Source organism: Lucilia sericata, unplaced genomic scaffold, assembly GCF_015586225.1.
Source record: "Lucilia sericata isolate MDLA Ls3-8-SP2 unplaced genomic scaffold, ASM1558622v1 Contig000810F_arrow, whole genome shotgun sequence".
NCBI lineage: Eukaryota > Metazoa > Arthropoda > Insecta > Diptera > Calliphoridae > Lucilia > Lucilia sericata.
The window spans coordinates 1-23938 of record NW_023994802.1 but is presented as its reverse complement, the minus strand read 5'-3'; the positions used below and the strand labels follow the sequence as shown (position 1 = coordinate 23938).

At 28.1% G+C, this 23938-nt stretch overlaps 1 protein-coding gene across 1 annotated transcript in view; it reads left to right on the top strand.

Annotated features, from left to right (window-relative positions):
• LOC119608233 overlaps positions 1–23835 on the top strand; it is a 51395-nt gene extending 27560 nt beyond the window's left edge. Inside the window, exons 2-6 of the mRNA XM_037962560.1 lie at positions 7937–9328; positions 20961–21865; positions 21935–22033; positions 22724–22828; positions 22908–23835. Of these exons, the coding sequence (XP_037818488.1) occupies positions 9122–9328; positions 20961–21865; positions 21935–22033; positions 22724–22828; positions 22908–23826 (2235 nt within the window). The 5' untranslated portion in view covers positions 7937–9121 and the 3' untranslated portion in view covers positions 23827–23835. The remainder of the gene's footprint in view (positions 1–7936; positions 9329–20960; positions 21866–21934; positions 22034–22723; positions 22829–22907) is intronic.
• Positions 23836–23938: the final 103 nt, after the last annotated feature.

Below are 23938 nucleotides of genomic sequence, written 5' to 3'. Positions count from 1 at the left end.
TTGAGTTTCGTCGTTTGTACTTGTTGTAAGTTATTGTATTTGTGAATTTTAGTCTACAATTTAGTTAAAATACAACAACAATAGCTAATGAAACGTGTGTTTAGTTGTTGTTGTATTTATAAAATAAACTACCGGTGAGTAGTTAGTTAGTAAGTGAGTGAGTTGAGGTGGTTGGTTGGTTGGTGGTATCGTTTTTATTTTTATTCCAGATACAACAGACATATTCATACGTACATACATCCAAACATACAAACGTTCGTTGATTTCAAAGATCCATTCATACATTCTTCTTGTTCATACATTTATTTGTATCTTTGTAAGTGTATTTGTTGTTTATTGTGGCACTTTTTTTATTATTATTATTTCTTCTGTATGTGTGTGTGGATGTGTTTTTCACAAATATGGAATTTTTGAATTTATGTTTGAATAATTGAAATTGTGTATTGTATTGTATTGAAATTATATACTCATACATATTTTTTAGTTATATTATATTTTATACAATATTTTTTTTCTTTTAGAAAGCACAATATAATAATAAAGAAAATAAAATAATAAAATAACTTGTACTAAGTATGTATGTAAGTTATAACAACAAATACAACAACAATTTAAAATTTAGTTGTTTTTTTTTTCCTTCTTCTTATTTATTTTTTTTATTAAACTGTACTACTTTTATAAATTAAATTATACATTTAGTATATTTTTGTGTTTAAATTAAGTGGATTTGAAATAATTGTACAGTGGGTTTCGTTAAGTTGGATAATTTTTATATTCTTACATATTGTCTGCATGTGTGTGTGTATCAATTGACATTATTTTTGAAAAGAAAATGTTTATACATTTCTTAAATTAACTATAATTTATTCAATTAAATTAACTAAATTTTGTTAAAAATGTTTTGGTTACAAAAATTAAATATTTTTATTATTTAATCTAAAATAAACTTTTATATGTACACAGAGCGAAAAAACATATAGAAAAGTAACAAAATTGATACAATCCGTTGTTAAAAGTGAGCTTACCATGTTTGTTGTACATTTAGACAAAATTTGAAATAACATTATAATTTTGACAACCATCGTTCTAATTTTGACAACGCATGGTTGTTATTTCGATTATTATTTATGTCATTTCAACAATATATTGTTGTGATTTCGACGACGTATCGTTGTCATTTTGATATCGCAATGTTCTGAGGCGTTGTCACTTTGATAACACTTCGTTTTTACTCCGAAAAGATACCTCACATATATAAATAAATATTATAAATTAAATTTAGATCAATTCTATGTTTATGATTTGAAAACGTCATCAATTATTTATTAATACTTTTCTTAATTTGAAAACGTCCTATATTTTGTATATTTTTGTTGTTGATTTGACAACTATCGGTATATACTTTGACAACGAATGTTATTGAAAAATTATAAACATTTTATGATCTTGTGTCCTTTTTAAAGTAAATTTAAAAAAAGTTTTCAGACTTACATACATATGTTATCTGGTTTGTGTCTAATTTTGATTGTCGGACAGTGTAAAATTGAACCTAGAAACATAAAATTAGGCATGCAGTCCGGAGTAAGTGAGAACCTATAAAATGGGACTTTTTAGTATTTTTTCGTTCTAAAAAAGATACTTTTTGAATTTTCTATAATATTGAACCTATAAACATGAAATTAAACATGTAGCGCACGGAGTAAGTGAGAACATATAAAAAGGGACTTTTTGGTACTTTTTCCTACTTCAAAGTGTACCATTTGAATTTTTTATAATATTGAGTCAAGAAACATAAAATTAAATATTAAGAGCTCGAATGCAAATCTGTACGAAAAGATTTTTGGTACTTTTTCGTTCATCAACTGAGGTACTTTTTGGTTTTAATGTACACAAAAATCGACTTTTAGGTACTTTTTCGTTTTACAATTGGTATTTTTTGATTTTTGTAATAAAAATTCGTACTGACTGTTTTTTTAACACATCATTATGAAGGGTATATAGGATTCGGCACAGCCGCATATGGAGCTCTTACTTGTTAAAAACAAGCAAACTAAGTATAAGAACAATATTTACCTTATGAAGCTGTATGTTGTTGTTGTTATTTCGTTCTGTATAAGCCTGAAAAAAACACACTATTGATGAAATTTTCAAAGGTTGTCTTGAATTTTTGCTCATATCTCCGTTATTTATAGACCGATATTGCTGATTTTAAATAGGAAATTTCTCGAAAGTATGTCTGATGAAATTGTTGAAGATTTGGGCCCCGAATATATCTGAGGCCTTCAGAAAATTGATTTCAACAACCATACAGACGGACACGCAAGCAGACGGACATATCCTAATCGACTCCGCTGTCTATAAGAACTCGGAATATAAGTATATACTTTATAGAGTCGGGTAGTTATAAAAAATATCAAACGAATGACAAACTTATATATACACTTTTCACGACTGGGGCATGTTACCTATATTTTTCACTATCTTGGTGTTATTGTAATCCGAGGGAAAAGAGGTGCTACTTATTTACACCTTTAGTCTGCCAAGACTAGGAAATGGTGGTGTCAAATGTATCCACGGCCTTACCTTGATGATTTAATGATTTGACTTGGGGTCGAACCAGGGAGCCTTATAATCTGGTACCACGGGAATCGGTAACTTTGTCTTGTCCCGGTTATTGGAGAAGTCCCTTCGGAATGCACGTAGTGGCTGTGGTTCAAACCCAAATTCGCAGTAGAGAATGTTGGTTAAAAGATTGATTCACGGTAAAGTTTATAATTCTGGATAAGTTCGTGCCTGTTGCCGAGATAAAAGATACCGCTGTGGTAATGTGCGGTAGGAATGACTTGGTGTCAAGTGTGTATGATACATCCGTATACCTAGAGTGTGTGTGTCAGAAGTTTTTCTAAATGAGTGTGTCCAATGAATGAGAAGTGTACTGGGTTGAAAGGTGATGGACGTAAATGAGAACCTATAAAAAGGGACTTTTTAATACATTTTCGTTCTTCCAATAAATACCTTGTTGTAGTTTCTATAACTTAGAAACATAAAATTAAACATTCAGAGTCTAGAGTTAATGAAAATTTGTAAGAAATGATTTTTGATACTTTTTCGTTCTTAAACTGGTACTTTTTGTTTTTTATGCAATATGGGACCTAGAAACATAAAATCAGACATATCTGATGTAATGAAAAGCTATAAGAGGGAATTTTTCGGTACTTTTTGATTCTTTTATAACATTGAACCTTAAAAACACAAAATTAAACACGCAGCATACTCATTGAATTGAAATTTATAAAAGGGTAGTGGATCGGTCCAAAATTAAATACGAGTAGTGCGATGAAATCCGAAACCAATAAGTATTATACGAACCGAAACCTTTCTATCAAATTTTACGACCCTACTGTCCATAAAAAATTAACAAAAATATTTTGTTTTTAAAAATAAACATTTTGTTAATTCAAAAGGGTTCGGTCCATAATTGACTTAATATATATATCCCCTTATTCACAAACAAAATTTGTATTTTATAAACAGTTTATAAATTTGATTTTGTATGGACATTTTGTTTTATAAACCTTTTATAAAATAAAAATGTTGTTTGTGAATAAGGGGGTTAAAATATAAAGTTTAATTTTTCGGGGTATTTTTAAAAAATCTCAGGGTATAGGAAGTTAAAAGCACCAAAATGGCAACTCTAATCATGAGCCTAAAGTTATATGCATTTCAATTTAAAAAATCAAAGAAATACAATTTTTTGTGAAAAAAGTACTTTTTTTAAGTTTTCTAAAAATTTTCTTTGAAGATGTATAAGAATTTTTTACATTTTAAAAATCTAACTTTATTTACTTTATTGTAAATGGAAAAAAGTTTCGAAAATGTTAATACCGAGGGGACCAGGTGTGTTCCAAAATGCTAAAAAATTCAGTTTTTCTCTAAATATCGTTTTTCCTCAAAAAATCGTGGAAAATATGAATTTTCACAAAAAATTTACTAAAGATTCAATTTTGACATAAAATTCTAATTTTTACTAAATCCGTTTTTTTTACAAATTATGACAATTTTTCATTAAAATTTAGCTTTTCTTTGATTTTCGAAAAAAAATTTATTACAAAAAATTTACTAAGATCCTAATTTTCTACTAAAAATGGGAATATTTACTTAATTTACGATTTTTCACTAAAAATTTTATTTTTCATTAAAAATTTCGAATTTTCATTAAAAACTGAAACATTTTTTATTAAAAATCAGATTTTTCATAAAAATTTAATTTTTTTACTAAAAGTTAATTTTTTTTTACAAGAATTCAATTTTTTCAATAGAAATTAAATTTTTCGCAAAAAATAAAAATGTTTCTCTAAAAATCCAAATTTTCACTAAAATCCATTTTGTTTTTTCATTAAGAATATAATATTTTACATAAAATTCGATTCTACCGTATTTTTACTAAAAATCTGAAAACATAATTTCAAAAAAAATTGTATTTTTTCGAATTTTGAGAAAAAACAGACTTAGTCACTGTTGATCCTCAACTGACCTTTCTATAGTGGGCAAAGATTACATCATGATCTTATTATCTCTATATAACATTCTCACTTTAGTGGGGAGGGTATATTGGATTTGTGCTGATGTTTGTAACGCACAATAATATTGGTCCTATAATGGTACCTTAAAGTCCTATATTGGTACCTTAAAGTATACCAATCGACTTAGAATCTTTTTCTGAGTCGATTTAGCTTTCAATGAAATTTGGTACATGATCTTCTATTGTCCCAGGGACGAAGCCTATTGAAAATGTTTAAGATCGGTCCATTATTTCACCTAGCCCCCATACAACTGAACCCCCGAATAGGGCTTGTAAACCTTATAATCAAACTACAGGTCGCATTTTTGGAGATAATTCAATGAAATTTGTCACATGATCTTCTATGGTACCGTAGACGAAGCCTATTGCAAATTTTTAACATCGGTCCGCCGAATAGGCCTTTTAAGTTCATAATTATGTTTAATATATTCGTATGTCGACAAAAAGCTGTAAAACCAAGTTCTATACTAGCCTTAATGACCCTAATGAATTTTATAATTATAGGACCACATTTGTCCCTAGCCCCTATAAAAAGCCCCTTTAAAATTTGACTTAAATGTCCACAATTTTATTCAACAATATCTGAGGCAAGGTACAATTCAACTTTAATGCTTTGTTATGAAAACTGAAAAATCACATTTTATTTTTGTAACAGGTGTAGGGTATTATATGGTCGGCCTCGACCGACTATAATTTCTTACTTGTTTTATTTAAAAGTGATTTTTGTTGACTGGATTAAGAGCTTTTCGTCTTTGTCTAGGGATTATTCATAATTATTCTGTAAAGGGTTTCGATAAGTCCGCGCTGGCCAAAATACTAATAAAAACTATTTTTGGGATTTTTCAAAAGTATATGGGAATTGAGGGATTCGTGATTATAAATTTCCTTTTAGTTTTACATTCTCAATGAAAAAGTTTTTATAAATGTAAATTTTCACTAAAAAATATTCACAAATATGAACTTTATTTAAATTTTAAAAGTTTGTTTTCGCAAAATTTTAACAAAAAAATATTTTTGTTAGTTTTTTTTTTTTAAAAGACCAACAATTTTTAACAAGTTTAAAATGTCTACTTTTTTGCGAATATCTTTAACGGAAATCCGATTTTTTTGGTGACTTTTAATCATTTTTGTTAAAAAAACTAACAGGAAGAAATCATTTTTTTATAATTTAAAAATTGTTACACAATTTTTTACTTTTAAATAATTAAATATGTAGATAATTAATTTAAATTAAATAATATTACATTTAATTATTGCATGTAGATATTTTTGTTTTTACATTTTACTCTCACCATAAAAAAACAACAAGTAAGAAATTATAGTCGGGCGAGGCCGACCATATAATACCCTACACCTGTTACAAAATTAAAATGTGATTTTTCAGTTTTCATAATAAAGCATTTAAGTTGAATTGTACCTTGTCTCAGATGTACTTAAGCCATTTATTGTTGAATAAAATTGTGGATATTTAAGTCAAATTTTGAAGGGAGCTTTGTATAGGGGCTATGGTCAAATGAGACCCTATAATTATAAAATTCATGAGAATCATAAAGGCTAGTATAGAACTTGGTTTTGCAGTTTTTTGTCGAGATACGAGTATATTAAACACAATTATGAACTTAAGAGCATTATTCGGCGGGTTCAGTTTGTATGGGGGCTAGGTGAAATAATGGACCGATGTTAGCCATTTTCAATAGGCTTAGTCTCCGGTAACATAGAAGATCATGTCATTGAATTATCTTCAAAATTGCGACCTGTAGTTTGATTACAAGGTTTACAAGCCCTATTCGGGTGTTCAGTTGTATGGGGGCTAGGTGAAATAATGGACAGATGTAAACTATTTTCAATAGGCTTCGTCTCCGATACTATAGAAGATCGTGTGCCAAATTTCATTGAATTATCTTCAAAATTTGAAGATAATTCTTTAGTTTGATTACAAGGTTTACAAGCCCTATTCGGAGGTTCAGTTGTATGGGGGCTAGGTGAAATAATGGACCGATCTTAACCTGTGACAATAGAAGGTCATGTACCAAATTTCATTGAATTATCTTAAAAATTGCGACCTGTAGTTTGATTACGAGGTTTACATGGACCAGGCTTGGGGAGTAATGACAACATTTTCAATTACAATTACATTTGAAGTAATTGTAATTGAAGCTTTACTAATTACAATTACTTTTAATTGTAATTGAAGTTTTGCCAATTACAATTATTTGTAATTGTAATTGAAGTTTTGACAATTACAATTACTTGTAATAGTAATTGAAGTTTTTCCAATTACAATTACTTGTAATTGTGAATTTTGTTCCTTATAATTACATGTAATTAGTAATACCTACAAGTAATTTTAATTGGCAAAACTTCAATTACAATTACAAGTAATTGTAATTGGTTAGTGGTCAATTACACATTACAAGTAATTGTAATTGGAAAGATTTCCATTACAATTACAAGTAATTGTAATTGGTTATTGCTCAATTACACATTACAAGTAATTGTAATTGACCATGTAATGAATTACTTTGTGTAATCATTGCCCCCCATTCCTGACATGGACGGACGGACATAGCTAAATCGACTCAGAAAATGATTGGTATACTTTAAGGTGGGTATAGGGCCAATATTATTGTGCGTTACAAACATCAGCACAAACCCCACTAAAGTGGTGTAGGGTATAAGTACCTACACTCTCTTGTTGTAAATACTCTTGGTGTTGTTATTTAATTATTTTTTTGCATTTTTAAAACATAATTAACATCATTCGATTTTAATTTATTTCAATATTTTCTTACATTATTTACACATTTACACAAGTAAATGTAAATGTGTGTTTTAGTGTGTGTGTGTGAATAAGTTTTTCAATTTATATCCTATCTTATCGTGTTTCATTTATTTCGTTTTTAATACATAAATTCTTTATACTTATTTTTTTTTTTGTATTTTTCACACAATTTATTGAAAAAACAAACAGAAGAAAACTGAAACTAAACTAAAATTTTCAATATTTTTTTTTTTCTAGAGTATTTTCTAGTTTTTTGTTTGTTGTTCTTATTGTTGGATAAAAAATTATTCTAAATGTATGTTAGTGTGGGTAAAAGTATGTGTGTGAGTGTGTTTCAGAAAATATTTGGTTGGTACGAACGAAATACTCGTTTGTAAATAATTGTAATTTCTTAAAATAAAAAAAAAACAAAACTATTGTTTGTTTGATGGTGTGTGTGTGTGTTTACGTTTTATTTTATATGTTTTTGTTATTATTATTAATATACAACAAAATTTTCTTATTCTCCTCTGCTGCTGTTTGTTTTTGTTGTTATTTTATTATATTATTTTTCATTATTTTTTTTATTTTAGATTCACTTAGTATAGAGTCGGAGTCAAACACACAACAACAAAACATCAACATGAACAACAACCACGGCAACAGTCCCAGAGTCACACACAAGACATTAACGTAGTCGTAGTCGTCGTTCGCAGTCTGTTTTAGTTATTGGATCAGCAGAGTTGTAGTATGTCGTTTAACGTTGCCACCGCCGCTTACGGTTTAAATTTTTTAAAAATTATTATAAAATAGTTAATGAAAAACAAAAAAAAAAATTATTAAAATTTTAATTAAATTATTTGAAAAAGAAAAAAAAATTACTAACGGGTGTGTGTGTGTGTGTAAAAAATATTTCCTTTTCCTGTAAAAACACAATTTTCAAAACAAAATTAATTTACAAAAAAAAAATAACAACAATTTAAGAAACAAGAAATTTTAAAATATTTATAAAAAATCTTGCGCGCGTAACAGTAGTTCAGCATTTAAAGAAAGATACTTGCGAATTGTGTTATGCTCTTTTAATCGCTCTCTTAAGTGTATGTTTTCATCTCTTATTTTGTGCTCTGGCAAATATAGTCATTTCTAGTTAAATGTGTGATAATTTTTGTTGTTGTTATTGTTGTCATTTAATTTATTATTTGTTTTTGCAGTTTTCTTTTGCTTAATAATAATTTAAATAATAGAAGAAAAATAACTACTATTCTGTCTCTCTCTCACTCGCTCTCTCAGTAATTTTTGTTTGTATCTCACGGATATTTGATTTTTATTAAATTCGCACACTTGTTGTTACTTGCTGTGCGCGTGTGTGTGTTTGAATGTGTGTGTGCAAAGTGTGATTTTTATGATTTGTTTACACTAACAAGTTGCTGTTCGTTCGCTGGTTCGTTCCACATGTCATCATCATACATGTTACAAATCTGTAACAACTCAGCACTAAAACAACAAACACCTTCCTTCCGTCCAATATAAAGAAATAAAAAAACAACAACAACAAAATCCAGAAAAAAAAACACACCTAACAAAAACAAAAATATGCTTCAACATATTCGTGTATAAGTGAAAATATAATTATAACAAACTAATTAAACAGATAAAGAACATCTTTAAAAGAAAATCGAAAAAAAAAATCTAAAATTTTTGTTTTTGGTAATTAAAAAAAAAAAACAACAACAATAAGTGTTTAAAGTGTTAAAAAATCTAAATTAAATGTTTTCACTATGGCTGCTGCAACATCATCATCATTATCATCATCTTTAGCTAACAACAACTATCTACAAATATGTCGCATTTGCATCACTTCGGCAGCATCACCTTCACCAAATGGCAGCAGCAGCAGCAGCAGCAATAACAATGCCACACAAATGATTTCAATATTTGGTGAAGATTCATTATGGAAAAAAATTACTACACTAGCTGATGTTAAGGTAAACTTTTTTCTATTTACAACAATGCCTTGTTATTGTTTTATAATATTATATTATGAATATTTATTTAATTTATTTTTATTAATTTGCTTTACAATTTATTTAATTATTATTATGTATTCATGACAGTGTTTTTTTTTTCTCTTTATTTTTCATATTACATTTCTTTGTATACAAATTGTTATTATATATTGAATATTTTTCTTATTAATTTCAATTTAAATTTTTTACTTTTTCCAATTACTTTCATTTGAATATGTAATGTTATATAAGTGGTGATGTTTTTGATTGAAAAATTTTCTTAATAATGAAAAAAAAAAATAGAATAAATATTAATTTTTCATCAATTTTGTTCTCTTGTGCATAATAATTAATTATTAAGTTGGATTAAAATATTATATACAGTTAATCACAAAAATAAGTATACAGAAATACTGACAATTGGTTTTATTTAAAAAAGGATATTATTTTTTTAAAAAACAAAAAAGTAACACATTTATATTATATTTTACCACTTTAGACCCGGATTTTGGATCTGGTGGTCATTGAACCTTCTAAATGATGCATTAGAAGTTGAGTTTTTAACTTTTGAAAAAGAGTTGTTATTTTATTGGATTTGGGCATTTTGAATACAGTACGTTCTTATAATCCGAAATTTAACTCCGATTTCTTAATACTTACAACATATACTTGAAAATTTTGATAATTCCATATATTTCCTTTAATTTAAACAGATTTTTCAAATCCTCCGATTTCCAAAGTATACAAAAATGCTAATAACCATACCCGAGACAATAACCATGTTTTATGGATCGGGCATTTTATTTGTTCTAGCAACAAATTAAGACGTATTCTTGTTCAAAATTGTTCAATTCGTATTCATACCACTAATTGAGCCTGATTTAATATAAAAATCTTATTATTTTGGACAATGACCAATTTCGGAACCGATATGTAGTGTAAGTGATACCATTGAATTTTCCTTCCTTGTCCAGGTATGTTCAAGGAAAACTCTGTTCATACCAGATTTACCACTGTGTGTTTTCTGTGAGTAAGAATGAAGTTCTCGTCTTATCTGATGGATTCGTGACTACCGAATACGTCTGTAGGTGCTGTTGCCGACTCAACAGATGCCATCCCATCATCGCGATTTTAAACGGTAGTGATGTTTTTACATCTCGGAAGTTAAGCAACGGTGCAGCAATAGTCAGAGATTGGATAGCTTGAGTACTTGAGTAAAGTGCTTGTATATGTAAAAAAATTGCCACCCGCGTGTAAGATACACATATGGGCGTTGGTGAGTTTTCACAAAAGCTCACCCTGTATACGAAAAAACCACCGTGAAGTTAGGCCAACACGGCAGGTGTTCCCAAAAAGCACTTCGACATTAATTTGTCCCAATATCCAAAGGTCTTGGCCTGCAGATGTTGCTGTCAGTGGCGAAAGAGTGGATAGGATTGAAAGTTAGACAAAGAAGGTTGCTTATGAAAATGGGAAATAGAATAGGAGAATGAGCGGGGTCTTATCGTACCCCTGAATTAATCTTGATCTCAGAGATCGCAGTATATGAGCGCTCTCTGAGATAGCTTAAGAGGAAGATCAGCAAGTCCATGCCACTAGGAAACATTCTGCCGGCATACTTTTCATATCTATATATATCTATATATTTTTTGCTGACAATTTAGTTTTTGAGGCCAAATAATATTTCGTATATTCTACCCAACAAATTTAACTTTTATTTTATAAAAAAAAAAACAACAAATTTCAATCAGACAAATTAATTTATTTCATTGAATTCATTTAAAAATTATATTCTTTTTATAACAATTTGCGTTAATTTACTGAGATTTTCAATTAAAAAACAACCGAAAGCTAACAAAAGAAAAAAAAACACGAAAATTTAAATCACATCAAAAAATTTAAAAAGAAATATGAGTATTAATTTAAACAGAAATGAAACAACAGCAACGACAACAACAAAAAATATAAAATAAATCACAATAATTTTATTAAATTAATTTTCTGCTTGTATACACAATTGTACACACACACACATACATAGTTGCACAAAGTATTTTCATACCAACACCAAAGCAAAAAAAAAATATTTACTTACATACATAGAAACAAACATTTTACTATAAACTTATTTGAATTTCGAATACAATTTGAAAAATACTTTTTATGTAGAAATTCAGACGACGAGTAAGAGGAGTAGAAAAACAAATCAAACTTGTATATTTTATTTTATTATTATGATTTCGTAGTTATTGCTCTTGTTGTTGTTGTTGTATTTTTTATTCAATTAAGCTTGAGTATACATAATTTTTTCCATTTATTATTTTTATTGGAACGTTAAAGAAACAGAAACTCACATTCACACACACACAGATACAAAATTGAATTCAACAAAAAAACGAAAATTAAATTCATATTCTTATTATTATTTTGGATTTTATTTATTCATTTCAATTTGTATTAAAAAAACACAACTCAACAAAACACATACAAAGATTTTCTTCTTCCTCTGTTTGTGCCACAAAACAATAAACAAAATAAAAAAAAAACAACAGCAACAAAAACAACAAATATTTTCTCGAAATAACGAGAAATACTTAACTAAAATATTAAAGTAATAAAAAAATTTATGTTTTTTTGTCTAAAAACCCAAATAAACAAAAAACTCAGAATCGTATGTCATTATTTTAACTAATATTTTTTATTTATTCTCGTATTTGTTAAAATTTATTCATATTTTTTTTTTTGTTGTTTTTGTATAATGTATTTTTTAGTTTTTTTTTATTAATTTTAATTCTTTTATGATTTTGTTTTTTTTATTGTTTTTTGTTTCGTTTTTTTTCTTGAGCATACAAAATAATTTACCGTTTAAATGACGGTTTTGAATTTTTTCAATATTTTTTTTTTTTAATTTGAATTTATTATTTTTTATTACTTTAAAGTATAATTTTTAGTGTATTTATGTGAAGAAATTGTAATTTATTCGTTTTTATTGGTGGCTTTTTCTACATACTTCTTAGGCATAACACCATTTCCAAATAGGGATATGTGATTTTTAGGGAAATTTTGCAATTCAAAATCAAATAAGCTGTCGTAACTTGTTCCAGAAATATTAGATAGATAGATAGATAGATAGATAGATAGATAGATAGATAGATAGATAGATAGATAGATAGATAGATAGATAGATAGATAGATAGATAGATAGATAGATAGATAGATAGATAGATAGATAGATAGATAGATAGATAGATAGATAGATAGATAGATAGATAGATAGATATATAGATAGATAGATAGATAGATAGATAGATAGATAGATAGATAGATAGATAGATAGATAGATAGATAGATAGATAGATAGATAGATAGATAGATAGATAGATAGATAGATAGATAGATAGATAGATAGATAGATAGATAGATAGATAGATAGATAGATAGATAGATAGATAGATAGATAGATAGATAGATAGATAGATAGATAGATAGATAGATAGATAGATATATAGATAGATAGATAGATAGATAGATAGATAGATAGATAGATAGATAGATAGATAGATAGATAGATAGATAGTAGATAGATAGATAGATAGATAGATAGATAGATAGATAGATAGATATAGATAGATAGATAGATAGATAGATAGATAGATAGAAGATAGTCGAAGATAAAGATAGATAGATAGATAGATAGATAGATGGATCGTCGTTGCGCACCATATTTCATTACACCCTATTTAGCTTCATAATGTCTTTCCATCCTTCAAATGCCCCTAATGGATTCTGTCCGTTCTTATCGCATTTCAATCTTCAAATTGACAACTTCAAAATAAACCAGTTCCACACATTCAGAATAAAAACAATTAATATCATCATTACAATTTTGGATATAGTATAATTTAGTGTTATCCGTTCAATGGAGAATGAATCCAAATTCTTTTTGACTAATTCATATCTAGGAACGACGTTTCTACACTGAAAATAATCCATGCCATAATATACACGAAAAATGTCGTACATTGTACGAAATGATTGGTGGTTTCGCCACCACGAAATTCTTTCGTAATATATACGAAATTGTACGAAATATTTTAGTAAAATGCAAAATAATTTTATATAAATTTAGAAAAAAAAAATTGTTCATTTTACGATTTTTTTAAAAACATAAATATGTTAGTTCTTTTAAAATAATCATTGTAAATTTAAAAAAAGATTGCGAATTAAAAAAAAACAAATTTTTTATGTTTTTTAAAAAAACATAAAAAATTTACAGGAAATTAGGCAGCTAATTTCCTGTAAATTTAAAAATACGTTTAATTTAACTCGCTTAAAATTACGAAAATAACAAAAAAAAAAAAAAAAATTCGTAACAAAATAATTTTTTTTGTAAAATCAAAAATAATTCTTGTATATTACTAAATAATTTTGTTACGAAAAAAATTCGTTACTTTCTTTAAATATTACATGACTTAATGAAATTATTTTTGTAAAAGAAAACAAAGTTTCTTAATATATACGAAAAAAGATATTACGACAGGTTTTCGTACTTTCGTAAAATTAGAAAAGGGGTTGATTAAACAATATTTCGTATTATACACAAAATTTTCGTATATATTACGAAAAAAGTAGTTACGAAATTTTTTTTCGTAAAGTTAAGCATGGATTATTTTCAGTGTAGGTCTCTTTGATAAAAAAAACTTGGTTCAACCTGCTTTTATACAAAACTGGTGGTATCGCCGTTCACATTTCGATTCTTAAATAAAACATTAAACACGAGTTGGAATATGTAGTCGGGTTTGGTCCTACACCAGCGAGTATGTAAAAAATGTATTTTACTTTTTTAATAAACCATTTAGGTTATTTTTTACCTTAATTCCGAAATATGTTAACCACTTGTTGACAAAAAAGTGATTTTCTGAAAGAAGGGATATATGAGGACAAGGGACAAGGGACTATATTCAGTTTTTGCAGAGGGATTTTCTTTTTTTATTAAAGTTATTTATGCAGAATTAAGAATTGAAAGTGACTTATTGACCTTTAAGTCATTTTCTGAAAGGGACTTTATATGGAGGCTAGAGTCAAGTGAGGTTCGGTCATTACGAAAGTTGACAGAATCATTTATACTTATGTAAAACTAAGTTTTTTTTGTAGAGATACTAGAACATTTAACATTATTATGAACTGAAAATCCTATTCGGAGGGTGTATAGTTGTATGGGTCTAGATGAAATAATGGAACGATTTCAACAATTTTCAATAGACTTTGTTCTAAGTATGTGTCAAATTTCATCAAATCAAATTATAAAATTGCGATTTATAGCGTGCGCATACAGCCGGATAGACAGACGGACATAGCTTAATCGACTCAGAATGTGATTTTGACCCAATTGCATACTTTAATGGGGGTGTAGGACTAATATTATTTTATAAAACTCTTTTCTTTGCAAATTTAATTTCCGCAAACAAATGGAAATGGTGTAATAAATTTGTAGTTGTACAAAAATATTTTTCGTAGTTGTGTTTCTTGTAAACTATTTTTTAAAGTTTTGTATGTTTTTTTTATTATCTGTCGTTTACTATAAGTTTCATATGGATGAGAATATAACAAGAGTTTAAATGTGTGTGGATTTTCTTTTTGTTTGTATTTATTTTATGATGGTTTTCATAAATTCAAGTTGCAAACATGCATACGATTCCAAAGCAAACCAAAAGATACGATACCAACCAACCAACCAACAAACAAACGACTCTGACTACATGTAGTTTAATGTACGATACAATTTGTTTTTTCCTCTTCTTCTTAATATATTTTATACATACAATTTTTATTTTTGTTTTTGTTGTTACTATTTGTTTAAGAAGTTGAATGTTCGAATTCCTAGTTTTTATTTTTGTGCAACCAAATGAGTGAGTGTTTGTCTGTATATTTCTGTTCTACTGGTAGGAAAGAGTCAGTGTGAATGAGTGTGAGTTAAAATAAATTTTACATTTTCTTCTTGTTATTTAATTCTTACTTCCCAATCTGTTTATAAACTTAGAATATTATTTTCGTTGTTGCTGTTGGTTGTTTTTGTTTAGTTTTTTTTGGGGGGTTTTAGTTTTTCTAAATACCTGATATCAGCCAGACTGACTTTTTAAGTTGTTGTTCGTTAAGTTGGTCGGATAGATGGTTGGTAAGTTGGTTGGTTGGTTGCTTGGTAGTTTGGTCTGCCGGTTGTTTAAGTTTACCGACTGTCTTTTCTTTTTTGCTGCTTGCTTACAAGTTTTTGTTTGAGCTAAAACTTTTATTTTGGCCAAGAGTTAGTTATTTTTCGAAGGCATTGAGGTGTTTTATTTTTACCTCTAGAAGTTGAAATTTTTTACTTGTGTGAGTATGTTGCTAAAGGAATGAGTTTGTAGGTTTTTTGTTGGTCTAAAACTTTTAAATAATTTGTGTGCACTTTGAATTATATTTTAAAATGCTTGATTTTGTGTTTGTTTTTTTATTGCTGCCAAATTAATATTACAAATGTTACACTGAGAAAAACTTCTCAGTGAAATGGTTTAAATAGAATCTTAATGTTTACTAATTTTTATTAATTAAAAAAACATAAATTTGAGATTATTTTAAAAGTTTTAAGTGAGAATTGCAAAAATATTTTTTTAAAGAATTTTAGAAGATATCTTAAAAATTTTGTATTTTGAGTCTTCATTAAAATTCTTAAGAAATATTAAAATTAAATAAAACTTTTTATGAATCCTTACAATTTAGATTGCACAACCCAACAAATTTTTAACCCACTAGTGACCAAAGTTATTTTGTTAACGTTAACTTTAAAGCAGCGTTATAAAAGTCCAATAGGTCGACTTTAAAATAAAGCTTTATCCTCTGTATATCTTCTTCCTTCTTCCTGAGCTAATGGTATCGGCTTTTTAAGAAAAATCGTTTAAAGAACTTGTATTCGAAAGTTTTTTCTATGAAATTACTGTGGAAACCAGTTAGTTAGTTAGTTAGTTAGTTAGTTAGTTAGTTAGTTAGTTAGTTAGTTAGTTAGTTAGTTAGTTAGTTAGTTTAGTTAGTTAGTTAGTTAGTTAGTTAGTTAGTTAGTTAGTTAGTTAGTTAGTTAGTTAGTTAGTTAGTTAGTTAGTTAGTTAGTTAGTTAGTTAGTTAGTTAGTTAGTTAGTTAGTTAGTTAGTTAGTTAGTTAGTTAGTAGTTAGTTAGTTAGTTAGTTAGTTAGTTAGTTAGTTAGTTAGTTAGTTAGTTAGTTAGTTAGTTAGTTAGTAGTTAGTTAGTTAGTAGTTAGTTAGTTAGTTAGTTAGTTAGTTAGTTAGTTAGTTAGTTAGTTAGTTAGTAGTTAGTTAGTTAGTTAGTTAGTTAGTTAGTTAGTTAGTTAGTTAGTTAGTTAGTTAGTTAGTTAGTTAGTTAGTTAGTTAGTTAGTTAGTTAGTTAGTTAGTTAGTTAGTTAGTTAGTAGTTAGTTAGTTAGTTAGTTAGTTAGTTAGTTAGTTAGTTAGTTAGTTAGTTAGTTAGTTAGTTAGTTAGTTAGTTAGTTAGTTAGTTAGTTAGTTAGTTAGTTAGTTAGTTAGTTAGTTAGTTAGTTAGTTAGTTAGTTAGTTAGTTAGTTAGTTAGTTAGTTAGTTAGTTAGTTAGTTAGTTAGTAGTTAGTTAGTTAGTTAGTTAGTTAGTTAGTTAGTTAGTAGTTAGTTAGTTAGTTAGTTAGTTAGTTAGTTAGTTAGTTAGTTAGTTAGTTAGTTAGTTAGTTAGTTAGTTAGTTAGTTAGTTAGTTAGTTAGTTAGTTAGTTAGTTAGTTAGTTAGTTAGTTAGTAGTTAGTTAGTTAGTTAGTTAGTTAGTTAGTTAGTTAGTTAGTAGTTAGTTAGTAGTAGTTAGTTAGTTAGTTAGTTAGTTAGTTAGTTAGTAGTTAGTTAGTTAGTTAGTTAGTTAGTTAGTTAGTTAGTTAGTTAGTTAGTTAGTTAGTTAGTTAGTTAGTTAGTTAGTTAGTTAGTTAGTTAGTTAGTTAGTTAGTTAGTTAGTTAGTTAGTAGTTAGTTAGTTAGTTAGTTAGTTAGTTAGTTAGTTAGTAGTTGGTTGGTACGCAGTTTCCGTTAGAAGGATGTATGTTAAATCAAATACGAAAACCCCGCCTCCTTCGGACCTCTTCTGAAATATCTTTACAGCATCTTTCGTGGGAATCAAACACACTTTGGGTTCGGCCCAAAAAAGTGTTCATAATGATTCCTCTATGTTCTATATTTTCAAAACAATCAAATCTTAACATTCAAAATTATTTAGTTTAAAATCTCAAACCTCGATTTATGATTTAGCTAAGACATAAACCATCAAAGTGAACTGTTTTTAAATGATCAAAAATACTTCTTTGTTTCTGGCCGGAACCAAAGAAATACATTATGTATTTATGAAAATTAAATCAAAATAATGTTGAAAAAATTAATTGTTTAATAAACAAAACGTTTATTGTTCAATTAAAAGTCTATATTCACTTCCGTTGATTTAAAAATTCTTTAAAAACCGTCTGTCTGTCTTCTCATGTTTAATCACCTCATACCATTTACATGATTCATTATAAAAGAATAAATTTGAAATTTTTGTTTAATTAAATTTTTCCAAAAAAAAATCAAAAACTTAAAATTTACGTAACTCATACAAAGACACCTCAAAACACAGCACAACAACACAAACTCCTTCTGTATTAATTTTTTTATTTATTTTCTTTTTTTTTTCTACTAGACTCTGTGTGTTTGTTTGTGTATATGTATGTTTTTTTTCCCAATAAGCAAAAACCTTTGAAATGATGTAAATATGTATTTGAAAACCTATTCAAATTTCATACATAGCCTTTGAGAACAAATTTGAAAATTTTTGTTTTCAAATGGAAAATTATGGCCTTCTCAAACAAAAAGGCAGCTAGAAATCAAACGTATTTTTCAAATGTATTTCAAATTTAAAAAAAGGCTAGAGGTAAGCTTGAAACTAAAAAAAAATTTCAAACGTATTTCAAGTATTCTTTATTATTATTTTCATACATATTTCAAACCCTAATTATAGTGCTAACTATTGCAAAATTCATATATTTTTTTACATCACCTGAAAATAAAACATTCATACATTTATTTTAGCATATTTTTCTTTTATATCTCCGATTATTTCTCCTATATTTAACGTTTTTTCGCTCCCTTGCTGTAGAAAAAATGTTCTGTTTTTATTTTTCTAAAATAATTTATTTTTTGAAAGAAACTTTTCTAAGTTCAATTAAAACAAAACTTTGAAAATTTTATAAATATCACACATTATATTTTTTTAAACGTTTTTGGAAATTTTCATGTTTATTTCAAAGGCTAAACTTTAAAATTTGAAAACAATTTGGCAAATACATTATTTAGTTAAGAAAATTTTCAAAAATATTCACAGGTTTGAATCGATGTTTATTGGGTTGGGTTGATTAAATTATTTTGTTTTTTATTTATTTATTTTTCATATTAATAAATTTTTTATTTGTTCTGTTTCTTTTTCATTTTCATTATACACTTTGAATATTTCACCATTATTTATGTATTGAAAACGTAGTAAAGTTAAGTAAATGTGTATGAGTATTCAATTCAATTCAATAGTTTCATATTATTTCAATTTTTTATAATTTTATTTTGCTGCTGTTGTTGTTATTATTTTTATTATTTGTTTGTTAGTTGTTTTTTTTTTATATTGGAACCACTCCCTTTACTTGATGAAGAAAATACGAAAAAAAAAACTAAATAATTTACATTTTTAGTTTGAAATTTTATACTTTGTTGTAAATATTTTAAGTAATTTTTTTGTTGCTTTAGTTCTTCTTGTTGCTATTGTTGTTGTTTCTTCGTATAAATAGTTTATGATTGTCTAACGTTTTAAGTTATTTATTTATTTGTTTAATTTTGTAAATATGTTTTCCATTATTTTTTTTTTTTTCAACAAGTAGTTTCTATCTCTACAATTGAGCCAACGTTGTTCTTTTTATTAATGTCATTCTGGCCTTTTTTTATCAAAAAAATAAATTTTATTTATAGTTTGAAAAAAATATCGATTTACAATGTATACTAGGGTTTGTAAATAATGGTATGTGCAAATTAATAAAAACAAGACTTGCATACAAAATTTTTAGCAAATTTAATTTGGAAGTATATGTTTTTAAAAGTATTAATTATATAACAGATCTTCATTATAGAATGGGCTTTTAAAAGTCTGGACTATAGAATAGATCATAGTCCAAATTAAAGATTCTCTGAACAATAGACTATATTATAGTCCAGACTAGTATATTGCCTAGACTACAGCGCAGACTAAAGAATAGACTAGACTACAAAATATACTGTAATATAGACTATAGACTAGGCTATAGACTAGACTATAAATTACACTATAGACTGGACTATAGACTGAACTATAGACTGGATTATAGACTGGACTGTAGACTAGACTATAGACTAGACTATAGACTAGACTATAGACTAGACTATAGACTAGACTATAGACTAGACTATAGACTAGACTATAGACTAGACTATAGACTAGACTATAGACTAGACTATAGACTAGACTATAGACTAGACTATAGACTAGACTAATAGACTAGACTAGACTAGTCTTTATAGTCTAGACTAGACTAGTCTATAAACTAACTATAGACTAGACTAGTCTATAGACTAGTCTATAGACTAGACTATAGACTAGACTAGTATATAGACTAGACTATAGACTAGACTATAGACTAGACTATAGACTAGACTATAGACTAGACTATAGACTAGACTATAGACTAGACTATAGACTAGACTATAGACTAGACTATAGACTAGACTATAGACTAGACTATAGACTAGACTATAGACTAGACTAGACTATAGACTAGACTATAGACTAGACTAGACTAGACTATAGACTAGACTATAGACTAGACCTATAGACTAGACTATAGACTAGACTATAGACTAGACTATAGACTAGACTATAGACTAGACTATAGACTAGACTATAGACTAGACTATAGACTAGACTATAGACTAGACTATAGACTAGACTATAGACTAGACTATAGACTAGACTATAGACTAGACTAGACTAAGACTAGACTATAGACTAGACTATAGGACTAGACTATAGACTAGACTATAGACTAGACTATAGACTAGACTATAGACTAGACTATAGACTAGACTATAGACTAGACTATAGACTAGACATAGAATAGACTATAGACTAGACTATAGATAGATATAGACTAGACTATTGACTAGACTATAGACTAGACTATTGACTAGACTAATAGACTAGACTATTGACTAGACTATAGGATAGACTATAACTAAGAATAACACATAATTTAGACAATAGTCTAGACTATAGACTAAGATTTATTCCAAAACTATAAAACTAGACTATTGTCCAAACTTAGACTAAATTATAAGTCCAGACTTCATTTCATATATCAGAATATATACTCGATCATTACCGGATTTATAAGTAGACTATCGTTGTATAATATAGTGTAGTACACACAGTAGAATTAGCTTCAGATAAATTTAAAATTAAATGTATGTTTTTCACTAAAATCTTCTATATTCATTCAATATAATTTCAGATCGAACGTGGCGATACCCTACCGCAACAAGTCTGCATAACATGTGCCAAAAACACCATATCGGCCTGTCTATTCAAAAAGAAATGTGAAGATGCCGATAATTTCTTCAGACAACAACTCTTAATACGTAAAATAGAAAGTAAATCAGATCAAACTAATACCCTAGAATCGGAGGAAGATGATGAAGTTGAAGAACATGAAATAACAAATGGACAACATCATAAAAATTCCCCACATAAAAGTGACGTGGAAGAGGAACCAGAATTAGATGAACAAATTTATAAACATCATCTACAAAGACAAATAAATGGCGATCATAGATTAGATCAAGATAATGGTGATCATAATGAACATGAAGAAGATGATGATCGCCAACATCATAATGATCTGGTAGAAGATGATGGTGAAATAAAAAGTGCCAATGGACAAAAACCTGCATTTGATTTTAACTCAATACGTTTGATGCATGAGTATATGCAACAGCATTTAAGTAAATTAAACGGTATCCAGGCTAATGGTGCAAGTGATGATGAGGCTGGCGAAGGCACAGGTAGTGATACCGATCAAGATGATGAGGATGAAGATGGACCGCTGCCATTAATACCGGAAATTGAATTAATAACACCATCAGAAGATGGAGGCGCAGGCGCTACACTTACTAATGGTGGTTCAGTATCAGCGACAGATGCTGCAGCTGGTATGACACACATGCGTGGTTATCAATGTCCTCATTGCTTTCAAATTTTCGAAATGAAACAAGTTCTTAAGGCTCACATGCAAAGTGTACACGGCACTTCGGGACCCGTCTATGAGTGTACGAATTGTAAGAAGACCTACTTTTATAAACGTTTCCTGGAGAAACATATAAGGCGAGGCCGTTGTGTTAAGAAGAGACGTAATCAAACGTAAGTTGTTTTGTGTGTTAATTTGAAAAAACGAAATATTAACGGGAGATGTTTTATTTAAATTTTTAGGCGCCCTATGCAATGTTCCGACTGCAATGTTTTATTCCCCACCGGTCACCATCTGGGCTGGCATAAACGTACTGGCTGTCCTTCGAAAACGGCGAAAATGTAAGTAGTAGATAGATAGATAGATAGATAGATAGATAGATAGATAGATAGATAGATAGATAGATAGATAGATAGATAGATAGATAGATAGATAGATAGACAGATAGATAGATAGATAGATAGATAGATAGATAGATAGATAGATAGATAGATAGATAGATAGATAGATAGATAGATAGATAGATAGATAGATAGATAGATAGATAGATAGATAGATAGATAGATAGATAGATAGATAGATAGATAGATAGATAGATAGATAGATAGATAGATAGATAGATAGATAGATAGATAGATAGATAGATAGATAGATAGATAGATAGATAGATAGATAGATAGATAGATAGATAGATAGATAGATAGATAGATAGATAGATAGATAGAAGATAGATAGATAGATAGATAGATAGATAGATAGATAGATAGATAGATAGATAGATCGATAGATAGATAGATAGATAGATAGATAGATAGATAGATAGATAGATAGATAGATAGATAGATAGATAGATAGATCGATAGATAGATAGATAGATAGATAGATAGATAGATAGATAGATAGATAGATAGATAGATAGATAGATAGATAGATTAGATAGATAGATAGATAGATAGATAGATAGTAAATAGATAAATAGACATTAATGACTAGTACTTTTCTTGATTTTGTTTGTTTTTGTGAAATTTCAGGCCCTTGCAACAACTTTTCAAACAAAATATCGTGCAATATAACAATTTCCCCAGACGCATTGGCATACGCAAACCGGAAAATGCTATTATCTCCATAAACAGAAAGTAAGTTCAAATATTACGGTGTTTCTAAATTATTAGTTTTATTAAGAAATAAAACATTTAAACATTCCCTCCGTTACAGAATTATCATGGCCAACAACAAACGCAAGGGACGCACTCGCATCAAGTTAGATGCGAAGAAAATTGCCTTGGCCAAACAATTGATACTAAGGGAAGCCACCACCACTGTTATTGCTAATGAATTGAATATATCACGGACATTTGCCTGGCGTTTGCGTAAAAGTCTTGTCAATGGCGTCAGTTTGCATGAGCGTGTCATTGATCCTCCGGAAGATGAAGAAGAGGATAATGATAACAATGAAACTGAAATGCCCGATAATGGACTCGACACATTAGCAATAGAAAAACCCGAAAATCAATTAAATCATCAGCCCTTTACCGAACACATCAAACGTGAACGGCCAGCTACCGAAGATGAAGAGGAAGATGATATTAATGATAATAATCAAGAAACAGATAATGAGGAACAACACCATCACCAACAGCAACTGGAGCAACATCACCTGGAACTACAACAACAGCAACAAGAACAATTATTAAGAGAAAGTAATAATTTTAGTAATGCCACTTCAGTAATACAACGAACAAATGAATTGAAATTAAATAATGCTCAGCAGCAAACACAACAACAACAACATTTATCAACTGCAACAACAAACGCCATATTAGAACAACATAAATTGCACAATAAAATATCTGTAGTACAACAACAAAGACTTATGGAAATTAATAAAAATGCTCACCTTAATAATAACAATGATGACGCTAGCGATTCGGACAGTGATAATGATGATGATGATCATCATCAATATCAACGTTCTCATCAGACACACGAACAACAAATACAACAAGAGACTGAACATGTAAATAGTCAACAACAACAACAACAATCTTTATATTTACAAAAATCAATTAATTTAAAGATACTGAAGATGCTCCTTCAAATCCCTTGGGCAATGCTAAAAAATTGCCTCTATTAAATCAGATATCACCAGCTGTAGCAGCTGCTATGTAAGTTTAATAAGTTTTTATTGATTTAATGAATTTGTTAATTACATTAATGTATTTGTTGTTTATTTTTTATAGTCATCA